This window comes from Camarhynchus parvulus, chromosome 4, assembly GCF_901933205.1.
Source record: "Camarhynchus parvulus chromosome 4, STF_HiC, whole genome shotgun sequence".
NCBI lineage: Eukaryota > Metazoa > Chordata > Aves > Passeriformes > Thraupidae > Camarhynchus > Camarhynchus parvulus.
In genome coordinates, this window is record NC_044574.1 from 1,738,709 (window position 1) to 1,753,300 (window position 14,592).

Sequence of the window (14,592 nt, forward strand, 5' to 3'; positions counted from 1 at the left end):
ATCCTATGGGATGATCCCTCCAAAACTGGGGGATGATCCCTCCCAAAAATCAGTGGGATGATCCCTCCAGAAGAATGGGATGATCCCACTCGTATCCAGGAGGTTCAATCCCCCAAAACCAGTGGGATCATCCCCCTTCTTTAGGGAATTCATCCCCCATATCCAGGGATCTCATCCCCCAAAACCACTGGGATCTCTTCCCCAATATCCAGAGGGATCAATCCCCTAATCCAGTGGGATCATTCCCCCTTATCCAAGAGAATCATGCCCCAAAACCAGTGGGTTCATCCCCCATATCCAGAGGGATCATACCCCCTCTTCAGGGAATTCATTCCCAATATCCATACCCAGGGATCTCATCCCGCATATCCAATGGGATTATTCCCCAAAACCAGTGGGATCATTCCCCCTATTTAGGGATCTCACCCCCCCCCAATCCACAGGGATCATTTTCCCTATTTAGGGAATTCATCCCCCATATCCGGGGTCTCATGCCTTCTCTCCAGTGGGATCAATCCCCCTTATCCAGAGAGATCACCCCCCTTATTTAGGGATCTCATCCCCCCCATCCAAGAGGATCATCCCCCATAGCCAATGGAATCATCCCCTAAAACCAGCGGGATCAATCCCTCAAAACCAGTGGGATCATCCCCCCTGTTTAGGGATCTCAACCCCCATCCAGAGGGATCATTCCCCCATTTAGGGAATTCATCCCCCATACCCAGAGCTCTCATCCCCTCTCTCCAGTGGGATCCTCCCCCCAAAACCAGTGGGATTTCATCCCCAAAAACAGTGGGATCAATCTCCCTTATCCAGTGGGATCTCAACCCCCCAAAAACAGTGGGATCATCCCCTCTTATCCAAGAGAATCATCCCCCAAAACCAGAGGGTTCATCCCCCATATCCAGTGGGATCAATTCCCCCCATCCAGAGGGATCAGTGCCCTTATTTAGGGATCTCATCCCCCATATCCTGTGGGATCATCCCCCCATTATTCAGTGGGATCATTCCCCCTATTCAGGAAATTCATCCCCCATATCCAGTGGGATCAATCCCCCAATCCAGAGGGATCATCCCCCTTATTCAGGGATCTCATCACCCCCCTTATCCAAGAGAATCATCCCCTAAAACCAGTGGGATCAATCCCCCTTATCCAGGGATCTCCGTCCCCTTATCCAGTGGGATCATCCCCCCTATTTAGGAAATTCATCCCCCATATCCAGTGGGATCAATCCCCCAATCCAGTGGGATCATCCCCCCTATTTAGGGATCTCACTCCCCCATCCAGTAGAATCATCCCCCCCCATTTAGGGAATTCATCCCCCATATCCAGTGGGATCAATCCCCCCATCCAGTGGAATTATCCCCCCTATTTAGGGAATTCATCCCCCCTACCCAGAGTTCTCATCCCCTCTCTCCAGTCAGGTCCTCCCCCCAAAACCAGTGCGATCTCATCCCCCAAAAACAGTGGGATCATCCCCCCCAATGCAGGGATCTCATCCCCCAAATCCCATAGGATCATTCCCCATATCCAGTGGTGTCATTGCCTCTCTCCAGTGGGATAATCCCCCAAAAACAGTGGGATCAATCCCCCTTATCCAGTGGGATCTCATCCCCCAAAACCAGTGGGATCCTCCCTCCTTATCCAAGAGAATCATCCCCCAAAACCAGAGGGTTCATCCCCCATATCCAGTGGGATCAATCCCCCCATCCAGGGGGATCTGTGCCCTTATTTAGGGATCTCATCCCCCATATCCTGTGGGACCACCCTCCCATATCCAGTGGGATCATTCCCCCTATTCAGGGAATTCATCCCCCCCCATCCAAGAGGATCATCCTTCAAAACCAGAGGGAACAATCCCCCCTATTTAGGGATCTCATCCCCCATATCCAATGGAAACATCCCCTAAAACCAGTGGGATCATCCCCCAATATTCAGGGATCTCAGTTCCCTTATTCAGCAGGATCATCCCCCCTATTTCGGGATCTCACTTCCCCAATCCAGAGGGATCCTTTCCCCTATTTAGGGAATTCATCCCCCATACCCAGGGTTGTCATCTCCTCTCTCCAGTCAGATCCTCCCCCAAAACCAGCGGGATCTCATCCCCCAAAACAGTGGGATCAATCCCCCTTATCCAGTGGGATCATCTCCCCTGTTCAGGGATCCCCCAAAACCAATGGGATCCTCCCTCCTTATCCAGTGGGATCTCATCCCCTAAAAACAGTGGGATCATCCCCTCTTATCCAAGAGAATCATCCCCCCAAACCAGAGGGTTCATCCCCCATATCCAGTGGGATCAATCCCCCCATCCAGAGGGATCCATGACCTTATTTAGGGATCTCATCCCCCATATCCTGTGGGATCATCCCCTCATTATTCAGTGGGATCATCCCCCCTATTCAGGAAATTCATCCCCCATATCCAGTGGGATCAATCCCCCAATCCAGAGGGATCATCCCCCTTATTCAGGGATCTCATCGCCCCCCTTATCCAAGAGAATCATCCCCTAAAACCAGTGGGATCAATCCCCCTTATCCAGGGATCTCAGTCCCCTTATCCAGTGGGATCAATCCCCCTTTTCCAGGGATCTCCGTCCCCATATCCAGTGGGATCAATCCCCCTTATTTAGGGATCTCATCCCCCCAGTCGAGGAATCATCCCCCCTATTTAGGGAATTCATTCCCCATATCCAGGGGTCTCATCCCCCATATCCAGCGAGATCATTGTCCCTATTTAGGGAATTCATCTCCCTTATCCAGTGGGATCAACCCCCCAGTTGAGTGGGATCAATCCCCCATATCCATTGGGATCAATACCCCATATCCATTGGGATCAATCCCCCATATCCACTGGGATCATCTCCCCTAATCCCGGTCTCATCCCCCTAAACCTGTGGGATTCTCCCCCAATCCAATGGGATCACCCCCCAAATCCAGGGATCCCCCAATCCCAATTCAGACCCCCCACTCCTGTCCCCAGTGTCCCAAATCCCAGTGTCACCCCCCCGCCCATGACCCCAAATCTGTCCCTGACTGAAGTGTCCCATCCCCTCCCCCACCCCCTGCGACATTTTGGGGTCCCCAACCCCCCCAGTTTGGGGACGCCCCCCCTCAAATTATTCACAGCTGAGCAGAGAATAAATTGTTTTAAATAATACAAAAGAAGGTTAAAAAAAAAAAAAAAAACAACAAAATAATCCCCAAATTGTCACAGGTTACACCAAAAATAATCCCAAAATATTCCTCAAATAACCCCCGGAAAAAAAAAAACCCAAACTAAAAAACCCAAGCAAGCCCAAAATCACCCTCAAATAAGCCCCAAAAATATTAAAAAAAAAAAAAACAAACATAAAATACCCCCAAAAACCCAAATAGGCCCAAAATAACCCCCAAAACACCACAACCCTCCCAGAAAAACCCAAAAAATAAAAAAAATCCCCAAAAAATAACAAAACCAAATCCAAATAACTCCAAAATAACCCCAACACCTCCCAAAATCTCCAAAAAACACCAAAAACAACACAAAAAACCAAAACAAACTCAGAAATCCAAACCAATCCCAAATAACCCCAAAATAGCTAAAAAAAAAAAAAAGCAACAAAGAACCAAAATAACCTAAAATATCCCCAAAAAATACCAAGATCTCTGGAACACACCTAAATAACGACCCCAGAAATATCAATCAAAAAAAAAATAAACAAAGCAAAACAAAACAAAAATTCCAAAACAAACAACAAAAAAAAAAGAAAGAAAGAAAATAAGAAAATAAACAAAAAAGGTCCAGGTGGGAAAGCGGAGGAAAAAGGGAATTAAAAAAAAGGGGAAATGTGGAGAAAAGGGAATAAAAACGAGGAAAAAAGGTGGAAAAAAAGGGGGAAAGGAGGGGGAGAAAGGGAATAAAAAGTGAAAAAAAGAGGGAAGGAAAAATGGAATCTAAAAAGGGGGGGAAGAGAGGGGCAAAAAAGGTGGAAAATGAAATTAAAAGGGGGGAAATGGGGTGGGGAAAAGGGGGGAAAAAAGGGAGAAAAATGAATTAAAAGAGGGAGGGGGAAGAGAATAAAAAAGAGGGACGGGGGAAGAAAAATGTGGGGGGAAAAAAAGGGGGGGAAATTTTAAAAAAAGGGGGAAAAATGGAGGGAATTCCGGGTGAAATCCCAAAGGAAAACCCATGGGGGGACTCTGACGTCACACGGGGACACGGGTGACACGCCCCCGCGGGGACGTCCCCAAGTGCCACCAGCCCGCGGTCGCCGAGGAGCCGCGGTGTGGCCGCTATGTCGCGATATGTCGCGCGGTGTCGCCGCTCCTGGAGCGCCCCGCGCCAGCCGCGTCCGCAAGGGGGCGCCGAGCGCCGCGGCGCAGTTTATATGCAAAAATGAGGCGGTGTCAGCCAATGGGAGCGCGCGGTGGGCGGGGATAGGGAGGAGCGAAAGATGATTGGTTAAAATGGTGATTGGTGGGAATGGTAGCGAATAGAAAAGCGCGGAGGGTGGAGCCGGAGATAATGCGGAAGTGCTCGATGGGTGGCACACCGGGGGTGGGACGGAGGCGGATGATTGACGGGAGGTGCAGCCAATTGGAGGCGGGGATGTGATTGAGAGGCAGGGTCAGGGGATGGGCGGGGCTTAAGGCACGGGGGCGAACGGGGGGGACATTTGAGGGGGGAATTTGGGGACACGGCCCGGCCAGAGTGGGGGACATGGCTGGGGGAAGGGACAAGGAGGGGGTGGGAGTTGAGGACCCCCCCCAGGTGCAGGTGAGGGGCGGTTCCTCCTGATGGGGGAGCCCATTCACCGCCATAAGGACCACCTCTGGTCTGGGGGTGCCACTGTCACCTCCTGCGGTTGTGGCTGTGCCCATATCCCCTCCATGGTGTTCATATCCCATCCCAATACCCATATCCACCCCAGTGTGCATATCCCATCCATGTCCCCTTCCCAATGTCCATATCCTGTCCATGGTGTCCATATCCCATTCATGGTTTCCATATCCCATTCCCAATGTCCATATCCTATCCCAGTGTCCATATCCCACCCCTAGTGTCCATAACCCATCCCTGTGTCCATATCCCATCCCATTGGCTATATCCTATCCATGGTGTCCATATCCCATCCCTGTGTCCATATCCCACCCCAATGTCCGTGTCCCGCTCCAATGTCCATATCCCATCCATGGTGTCTATATCCCCATCCGTGATGTCCATATCCCATCCATGGTGTCTATATCCCATCCGTGATGTCCATATCCCATCCATGGTGTCCACATCCCACAGCAATGTCCATATCCCATTTATGGTGTCCATAACCGATCCCAGTGTCCATATCCCATCCACGGTGTCCATATCCCATCCATGATGTTCATATCCCATCCATGATGTCCATAACTCATCCCAGGGTTCATATCCCATCCCAATGTCCATCTCCCATCCATGATATCCATATCCCATCCCAGTGTCCATATCCTACCTCCAGTGTCCATATCCCATCCCTGTGTCCATATCCCATCCCTGTATCCATATCCCACCCCAATGTCCATATCCCATCCATGGTGTCCATATCCCATCCCATTGTCTGTGTCCCACTCCAATGTCCATATCCCATCCATGGTGTCCACATCCCACAGCAGTGTCCATATCCCATTTATGGTGTCCATAACCGATCCCAGTGTTCATATCCCATCCACGATGTCCATATCCCATCCATGCTGTCCATATCCCACCCCCATTTCCATGGCAATAGGGGGCACCCCGCAGGCTCTGCTCCTATTGCCATGGCACCACGATGCTCCCTGAAGCCCCGTTCCCATTGTCATGGCAGCATAGATGCTCCCTGAAGCCCCACCCCCTGTTTCCATGGCAACAGGACTCTCCCATGAAGCCCTGCCCCCGTCGTCATAGCAGCAGCAACGCTGCCAATAAGCCCCGCCCACTTTCCATGGCTATTGGATGCTTCCATTAAGCCCCGCCCCGTTGCCATGACACCACGACGCTTCCTTCAAGCTCCACCCCCTTTGCCACTGGGAGAAATGCTCCCATTAAACCCCGCCCCTGTTGCCGTGGCAACCGCGACGCTCTCATTGAGCCCCGCCCTCGTTGCCGTGGCAGAAGAGCCGCTTCTTTAAAGCCACGCCCCTGTTTCCATGGCAATTGGACGCTCCGGGCAGGCCTCGCCCCCGTTGCCATGGCACTGCAACGCTCCGTGCAGGCCCCGCCCCCGTTGCCATGGCACCGCAACGCTCCGCGCAGGCCCCGCCCCCGTTGCCATGGCAGCGGCGACGCTGAGGCCGGACCCTGATGGCGGCCGAGGGGCCGGAGCCGCGCCCGGAGGCGTCGCTGGTGTCCCTGTACCGCTGGCTGGACACGGTGCCACTGTCGCGGCCGCGCAGGAACATCGCCCGCGACTTCAGCGACGGCGGTTGGCCTTGCGGGGACACGGCGGGGTGGCCGGGGCAGGCTGTCCCTCTGTCCCTGCGGTGCCACCCGCAGCGTGTCCCCGCTGTCCCCGCAGTGCTGGCGGCAGAGGTGGTGAAGTTCTTCTTCCCCTCCCTGGTGGAGCTGCACAGCTTTGTCCCCACCAGCTCCACGGCGCAGAAAGTCGCCAACTGGGGCCACCTCAACAGGTAGGGACAGGTGCCGCCAGCTCCGTGTGACCCCCCCACTCCCTGTCCGGGGTGTCCCCAGATTGTCCCCACCTGTCCTGCGGGCGGTGTCGCCATGTGTGGCCACCATGGCGTGCTGCAGGTGTGGGGATTGGTGTTCCCCTGTGTCCCTCTGTGTCTGTCTCTGTCCCTCCGTGTCCCTCCGTCTCCCCCCTCTGTGTCCCCCAGTGTCCCTCTCTGTCCCCCTGTGTCTCATGTCCCCCAGTGTCCCACTGTGTCCCCCTCTGTCCCCCTGTGTCCACTTCTGTCACTCTCTGCCCCACTCTGTCCCTCCATGTCCCTCTGTCCCCCCATGTCCCTCTGTCCCTCCATGTCCCTCTGTGTCCCCCCGTGTTCCTCTTGTCCTCCTTCCTGTCCCGTGTCCCCTCTGTCCCCTGTGTCCCATGTCCTCTCTGCCCCTGTCCTTGTCCCCTGTGTCCCTGTGTCCCCTCTGTCCCCCCTGCTGTTCCATGGATCCCATTCCAGGGGTGCAGCAAGCTCCCTCTGTCCCAGGCTCCGTCCCCTGTTCCCCCTGTGTCCCATGTCCCTCTGTGTCCCCTGTGTCCCTCTGTGTCCCCCTCTGTCCCTCTGTGTCCCCTGTGTCCTCTGTGCCCCCCTGTCACTTCCCTGGTTTTTCCATCCATCCCGAATTCCAGGAAGGTGCTGAGCAAGCTGAACCTGCGGCTGCCCGAGGAGATGATCCAGGCGCTGGCCCCCGTGTCCCCCTGTGTCCCATGTCCCTCTGTGTCCCTGTGTCCCTGTGTCCCCTGTGTCCCCTGTCACCTCCCTGGTTTTTCCATCCATCCCGAATTCCAGGAAGGTGCTGAGCAAGCGAACTGCGGCCGGCAATGTCGGGGGGTCTTGGCCAGCCGGAACGGCGAGCCTGCAGCTCTGGGGGACAAAAATCCTCCAGAGGCAGAGGAACGGCAAGGGAGGGGCTGGGAAGGTGAGGAAATCCCAAAAACTGGGCAGAAAATCCCAAAAAATAGACAGGAAATCCCAAAAAATGGAGAGGAAATCCCAAAAATGGGGAAATCCCAGGAAGGGGAATCCCAAGAAAGGTTGGATATTGAGGTTTGGGGAAAGCTGGGATAAGGGAATGATCCCTGAGTGGGATTTAGGGTCGTTCTCAACAGAAATCCTTCCTGGATTCTGCCCTGGAGCCAGGCTGGGAGAGCTGGGAATGTTCCCCTGGAGAAGGGAAAACTCCAGGAAATCCTCAGAGTGCCTGGAGGGGCTGCAGGAGAGCTGGAGAGGGACTGGGGACAAGGCCTGCAGGGACAGGAGCCAGGGAATGGCTCCCACTGGGAAAGGGGAGATTGGGCTGGCATCTTGGCAAGGAATTCCTGGCTGGGCTGGAATTCCCAGATTTGCTGGGGCTGCCCCTGGAAGTGTCCCAGGCCACGCTGGGGTCACCTGGGCTGGTAGCAGGGGTGTCCCAGATGTGTCCCAGGTGTCCCAGGGGTGTTCCTGCCTCTCCTCAGCCACCAGCGGAGTCGGCAGCGCTGGATGAGGGAAAGTACCTGGACACAGGTAAGGGATGGGGGATAAAGGATCCCAAAACCCCCTCTGTGAATTTTCGGGGTCCCTGGGACGGGACAGTGGTGTCCGGGCAGGGGACCCCATCCATCCATCCATCATCCATCCATCCATCCATCCATCCATCCATCCATCCATCCATCCATCCATCATCCGTCCATCCATCCATCCATCCATCCATCCATCCATCCATCCATCCATCCATCCATCCATCATCCATCCATCATCCATCCATCCATCCATCCATCCATCCATCCATCCATCCATCCATCCATTATCCATCCATCCATCCATCCATCCATCCATCCATCCATCCATCCATCCATCCATCCATCCATCCATCCATCCATCCATCCATCCATCCATCCATCCATCCATCCATCCGTCCGTCCATCCGTCCGTCCGTCCGTCTGTCCATCCCTATGGGGTTTTCCAGGCCAGCGCAGGCTCCGGAGCGATTTGGGAAGGGGCTGCAGCCAGGACGGCGCTGCCAGGTGAGCGCTGGGCAGGGGACGGGGCCCTTTTGGGGTCAGGGGGTCGTTATGGGGTCACTGTTGGGTCCTTGTGGGGTTCTGGGAGTCACTGACGGGGCTCAGGGGGTCTCTGTGGTGTTTGGGGTCACTGTGAGGGTTTGGGGGTCACTGTGCTGTTTGTGTGTCTCCTGTGGGGTTTGGAGTCACTGTGAGGGTTTGGGGGGTCACTGCAGTGTTTGGGGTGTCCCCATGAGGGTCAGGGTTCCCCATATGTCTCTTGGGGCCGTTGTGTGGGTCAGGGGTTCACTGTGAGGGTTTGGGGGTCACTGTGAGGGTTTGGGGTGTCCCCATAGGGATTTGGGTGTTCCCTGTGGGGTTTGGGTCCTTGTGGGGGTTTGGGGTGTCCCCATAGGGGTTTGGGGTCACTATGAGGGTTTGGGGGTCACTGTGGGGTTTGGGGTGTCCCCATAGGGGTTTGGGGTCCATGTGAGGGTTTGGGGTGTCCCCTGTGGGGTTTGGGGTCACTGTGGGGTTTGGGATAACTGTGGGGTTTGGGGGGTCACTGCAGTGTTTGGGGTGTCCCCACGAGGCTCAGGGTTCCCCATATGTCTCTTGGGGTCCTTGTGAGGCTCAGGGGTTCACTGCGGGGTTCGGGGGTCACTGCGGTGACTCTGGCTGTCCCCAAGTGTCCCCTGTGTGTCCCCGCGGGAGATCAGGACATTCCCACGGGATCGGGGGGCAGCATTTGGGGACCTGCCCTCCGGGAGGGCTCAGCGCTGTCCCCACGGCCGCGTGCCCGCGCCAGGGCGGTGACAGTGGCGGTGCCAGCGCAGCAGCCCGGGGCTGGCCCTGGGGACATGCGACAGCAGCTGGCGGAGCGCGAGCAGGCGCTGCAGCTGGCGCGGGACACGATCCAGGTGAGCCCAGCCCAAATCCCAAATCCCAAATCCCAAATCCCAATTCCCGGGGTCCGGAGAGATCCGGGATGCGCGGGGACATCCCGGGGGGACACGCGCGACACTGGCCTGTCCCCACCCTTCTTCCCGCCTTTTCCCTGTCCCCTATTCCCGCCTTTTCCCTGTTCCTTCTTCCCAAAATTTTTCCCTGTCCCCCTTTCCCGCCTTTTCCGTGTTCCCCATTCCCGGCTTTGTCCGGTTTTTCCCTGACCCTTCTTTCCTGAAATTTTCTCTGTCCCCTTTCCCGGCTTTTCCCTGTTCCCCCTTTTCCAGCTTTCCCTTGTCCCTTCTTCCCTAAAATTTTCCCTGTCCCCCCTTTCCCGACTTCTCCCTTTCCAGGCTTTTCCTGGCTTTTCTCAGCTTTTCCGTGTCCCCCTTTCCCCCGGCTTTTCCCGGCTTTTCCCGATCTTTCCCTGTCCCCCTTTCCCGGCTTTTCCCTGTCCCCCTTTTCCAGCTTTCCTCTGTCCCTTCTTCCCAAAATTTTTCTCTGTCCCCCTTTCCCGGCTTTTCCCTGTCCCTTTTTCCCACCTTTTCTCTGTCCCCTATTCTCGGCTTTTCCATGTCTCCTATTCCCGGCTTTTCCCTGACCCTTCTTTCCTGAAATTTTCCGTGTCCCCTTTCCCGGTTTTTCCCTGTTCCCCCATTTCCAGCTTTCCCTTGTCCCTTGTTCCCAAAAAATTTTCCCTGTCCCCTTTTCCCGCCTTTTCCCTGTTCCCTATTCCCGGCTTTTCCTGATCCTCCCTTCTCGTCTTTTCCCTGTCCCTTCTTCCCTAAAATTTTCCCTGTCTCTCCTTCCCGGAGTTTCCCTGTCCCCTTTTCCCGCCTTTTCCGCGTCCCCTATTCCCGACTTTGTCCGGTTTTTCCCTGTCCCTCCTTTCCTAAAATTTTCCCTGTCCTCCTTCCCGGTTTTTCCTGGTTTCTCCTGGTTTTTCCCTAACTCTTCTTTCCTAAAATTTTCTCTGTCCCCTTTCCCGGCTTTTCCCAGCTTTTCCCGGCCTTTCCCTGTCCCCTTTTCCCGGTTTTTCCCTGTCATTCCTTTCCGGTTTTTCCAGTTTTTTCCCAGTTTCTCCTGGTTTTTCCCTATCCTTTCTTCCCTAAAATTCTCCCTGTCCCACCTTCTCGGATTTTCCCTGTCCCCCTATCCTGGCTTTTCCCGGTCCCTTCTTCCCTAAAATTTTCCGTATTCTCCTTCCCGGCTTTTCCCGAATTTTCCCGACTTTTCCCTGTCCTCTTTTCCCGGTTTTTCCCGGTTTTTCCCGGTTTTTCCCGGTTTTTCCCAATCCCCCCTTCCCGGTTTTTCCCGTCCCTCAAATTTCCCCTCAAATCCGGCTTTTCCCCGCCGCAGACATAAATTTCAGGAAGGGACGAAATTCTGTGGGATATCCGGGAATGGGAACAGTGGGATATCCTGGAATTCCCATTTCATTTTTATGGGAAAGGGATCGGAACCCTAAATCCATCTCTTGGGAAAAAAAAACCAAAATTCCTCTGGGAAAAGACCCCAAAAAATCTCTGCTCCGAGAAGATCTCTTGGAATGGGTTTGGGATTTGGGGATTTTGGCGTTTTGGGGATTTTGGGATTTGGGGATTTTTGGGGATTTGAGATTCCCACAGGCCCTGCAGACCAAGGTGGGGTGGAAATCCAAAATCCATCTCTTCTCCTCAGTGGGAAAAAAAAATCCCAAAATTCGTGTGGGAAAAGAAAATGAAAAACCCAAAATTCCCTGCTCCAGGAAGACCCCTTGGAATGGATTTGGGATTTGGGGATTTTTGGGTTTTGGGGTTTGGGATTTTGGGATTTTGGGATTCTGGGATTTGGGGATTTTTGGGGATTTGGGATTCAACTCCCGCAGATCCTGCAGGCCAAGATGAGGTGGAAATCCCAAATCCATCTCTTCTCCTTAGTGGGAAAAACCCCAAAATTCGTCTGGGAAAAAACCCAAAATTCCTCTGGGGAAAAAAAACCCCAAAAACCCAAAATTCCCTGCTCCAGGAAGACCCCTTGGAATGGGTTTGGGATTTGGGGATTTGGGGATTTGGGGATTTAGGGATTTTGGGGGTTTGGGATTTGTGGATTTTTGGGTTTTGGGGTTTGGGATTTTGGGATTCTGGGATTTTGGGATTTTTGGGGATTTGGGGATTCGGCTCCCGCAGATCCTGCAGGCCAAGGTGAGGCGGAAATCCCAAATCCATCTCTTCTCCTCAGTGGGAAAAACCCCAAAATTCGTCTGGGAAAAAAAACCCAAAAACCCCAAAATTCCCTGCCCCAGGAAGACCCTTTGGAATGGGTTTGGGATTTGGGGATTTGGAGATTTCAGGTTTTGGGGATTTTGGGGATTTTGGGGATTTTGGAGTTTTGGGATTTTGAGGATTTTGGGGATTTTGGGGATTTGGGGATTTTGGGATTTGGGGATTTTGGGGTTTTGGGGATTTGGGATTTTGGGATTTCGGGAATTTTTGGGGATTTGGGATTCCCGCAGATCCTGCAGGCCAAGGTGGGGCGGCTGGAGCAGCTCCTGCTCCTCAAGAATCTCCGCATCGACGACCTGAGCCAGCGGCTGCAGCAGCTGCAGGGCCAGCGCCGCTGAGCCGCGACAGCGACACCGCGGGGACAGCGCGGGGACGACACGGTGGCTCCCGGTGGCTCCGGTGGCTCCGGTGGCTCCCGGTGGCTCTGGTAGCTCCCAGTGGCTCCCGGTGACTCTGGTGGCTCCCAGTGCCTCCCGATGGCTCCGGTGACTCCAGTGGCTCTGGTGGCTCTCGGTGGCTCCCAGTGGTTCCCAGTGGCTCTCAATGGCTCCGGTGGCTCTGGTGACTCCAGTGGCTCCTGGTGGCTCCGGTGACTCCGCTGACTCCGGTGGCTCCGCTGACTCCGGTGGCTCCGCTGACTCCGGTGGCTCCGGGGGCTCCGGTGGCTCCGGGGGCTCTGGTGGCTCCGGTGGCTCTCAATGGCTCAGGCGACACCAGTGGCTCCCAGTGGCTCTGGTGACTCCGGTGGCTCTGGTGGATCCCGGTGGCTCCCAGTGACTCCTGGTGACTCTGGTGGCTCCGGTGACTCCCAGTGGCTCTGGTGACTCCGGTGGCTCCAGTGACTCCCAGTGGCTCTGGTGACTCTGGTGACTCTGGTGACTCTGGTGGCTCCAGTGACTCTGGTGACTCCGGTGGCTCCCGATGGCTCCCAGTGGCTCCAGTGACTCCGGTGGCTCCGGTGACTCTGGTGACTCCAGTGGCTCTTGGTGACTCCAGTGGCTCCAGTGACTCCCAGTGGCTCTGGTGACTCCGGTGGCTCCAGTGGCTCTGGTGACTCCCGATGGCTCCCAGTGGCTCCAGTGACTCTGGTGGCTCCCGGTGACTCTGGTGGCTGCCGGTGGCTCTGGTGGCTCCGGTGGCTCTGGTGGCTCCCGGTGGCTCTGGTGGCTCCCGGTGACTCTGGTGGCTCCTGGTGGCTCTGGTGGCTCCCGGTGGCTCTGGTGGCTCCGGTGGCTCCCGACGCAGTCACAGCGCTGGGGATTAAAGAGTTGGATCCTGGCGGGGCCAGAGTGGTGGCGAGGTGACACTGGGGACACTGGGGAGGGGACAGCAGGGGGGGACACCGTGGAGACAGCAGTGGGGACACTGTGGGGACACTGGGGACAGGAAGGGACACTGTGGGGACACTGGGGACATATGGGGACACGGGGGACACTATGGGGACATATGGGGACACGGGGGACACTATGGGGACACTGTGGGGACACGGGGGACATGTGAGGACACTCTGTGGGCAGTAGGGAGGGGACAGCGCTGGGGACATTGTGGGGACAGCGGTGGGGACACGGGGACACTGGGGGGATACTGGGGACATTGTGGGGACAGCAGGGAGGGGACAGCACAGGGGATGCTGCTGGGACACTGTGGGGACACTGTGGGGACACTGGTGACATGTGGGGGCACTGGGGACACTGAGGGGACACTGGGAGGACACAGGGGACGCTAGGGACACTTTGGGGACAGTGGGGACAGCGGTGGGGCAGCAGGGAGGGGACAGCACTGGGGACACTGCTGGGACACTGTGGGGACGCTGGGGGGACAGTGTTGGGACATGGGGGGACACTGTGGGGACACTGTGGGGACAGCAGGGAGGGGGTGGAACTACGGGGACATCATTGTGGGGACAGCAGGGTAGAGGTGGCATCTGGGGACATTATTGTGGAGGTGGCACTGTGGGGACACGGTTGTGGGGACAGCAGGGTGGAGGTGGCAGTGTGGGGACACGATGGGGACACTGTGGGGGACATCGGTGTGAGGACATCAGGGCAGGGACATCAAGGTGGGGACACTGTGGGGACATCAAGGGAGGGACACAGCAGCACGGGGACACTGTGGAGACAGCAGAGTGGGGACATTGGCCTGGGGACATTGTGGGGACATTGTGGGGACATGAGCATGGGGACAGCAAAGTGGGGACGGCAGTGTGGGAGGGGGGACATCGGGGTGGGGACAGCAGGGTGGGGACACCATAGGGACATCAGGGTGGGGATGGCAGTGTGGGGACAATGTTGTGGGGACAGCAAGGAGGGAGAACATCGTGGGGACATCACCATGGGGACATGAGGGTGGGGACACTGTAGGGACACCGTGGGGACATCAGAGAGGGAGGGGGGACACCGGGGGGACGGGGACAGCAGCATGGGGATGACAGAGTGGGGACACTGGGGGGACACTGTGGGGATGCCTTGGGGACACTGTGGCGATGCCTTGGGGACACTATGGGGACACTATGGGGACATTCTGGGAATGCTATGGGGACACCATTGGGACAGCATGGGGACACCATGGGGACACTGTGGGGATGCCGTGGGGACATTCCGGGGACCTTCTGGGGACGCCTTGGGGACACTATGGGGACACTGTGTGGACACCATGGGAGCACCATGGGGACACTGTGGGGATGCTATGGGGACATTCCGGGGACATTCCGGGGACATTCCGGGGACCTTCTGGGGATG

General features: G+C 55.9%; 1 protein-coding gene across 1 annotated transcript; it reads left to right on the forward strand.

Annotated features, from left to right (window-relative positions):
- The first annotated feature begins 6,292 nt into the window (after positions 1-6,292).
- SPEF1 (sperm flagellar 1) lies at positions 6,293-12,338 on the forward strand. Its single transcript, XM_030947385.1, has 8 exons — positions 6,293-6,413; positions 6,507-6,618; positions 7,293-7,355; positions 7,453-7,582; positions 8,121-8,169; positions 8,612-8,669; positions 9,454-9,565; positions 12,085-12,338. Exons 1-8 carry the CDS (start codon positions 6,293-6,295, stop codon positions 12,190-12,192), a joined length of 753 nt encoding a protein of 250 aa, XP_030803245.1. The 3' UTR covers positions 12,193-12,338.
- The last annotated feature ends 2,254 nt before the right edge of the window (positions 12,339-14,592 follow it).

Coding starts and splice junctions, on each gene's coding strand:
- SPEF1 (XM_030947385.1), top strand. CDS start 6,293: ATGGCGGCCGAGGGGCCGGAGCCGCGCCCGGAGGCGTCGCTGGTGTCC. Junction 6,619..7,292: donor AACTGGGGCCACCTCAACAG/GTAGGGACAGGT, acceptor CCCGAATTCCAG/GAAGGTGCTGAGCAAGCTGA. Junction 7,583..8,120: donor GCAAGGGAGGGGCTGGGAAG/GTGAGGAAATCC, acceptor GCCTCTCCTCAG/CCACCAGCGGAGTCGGCAGC.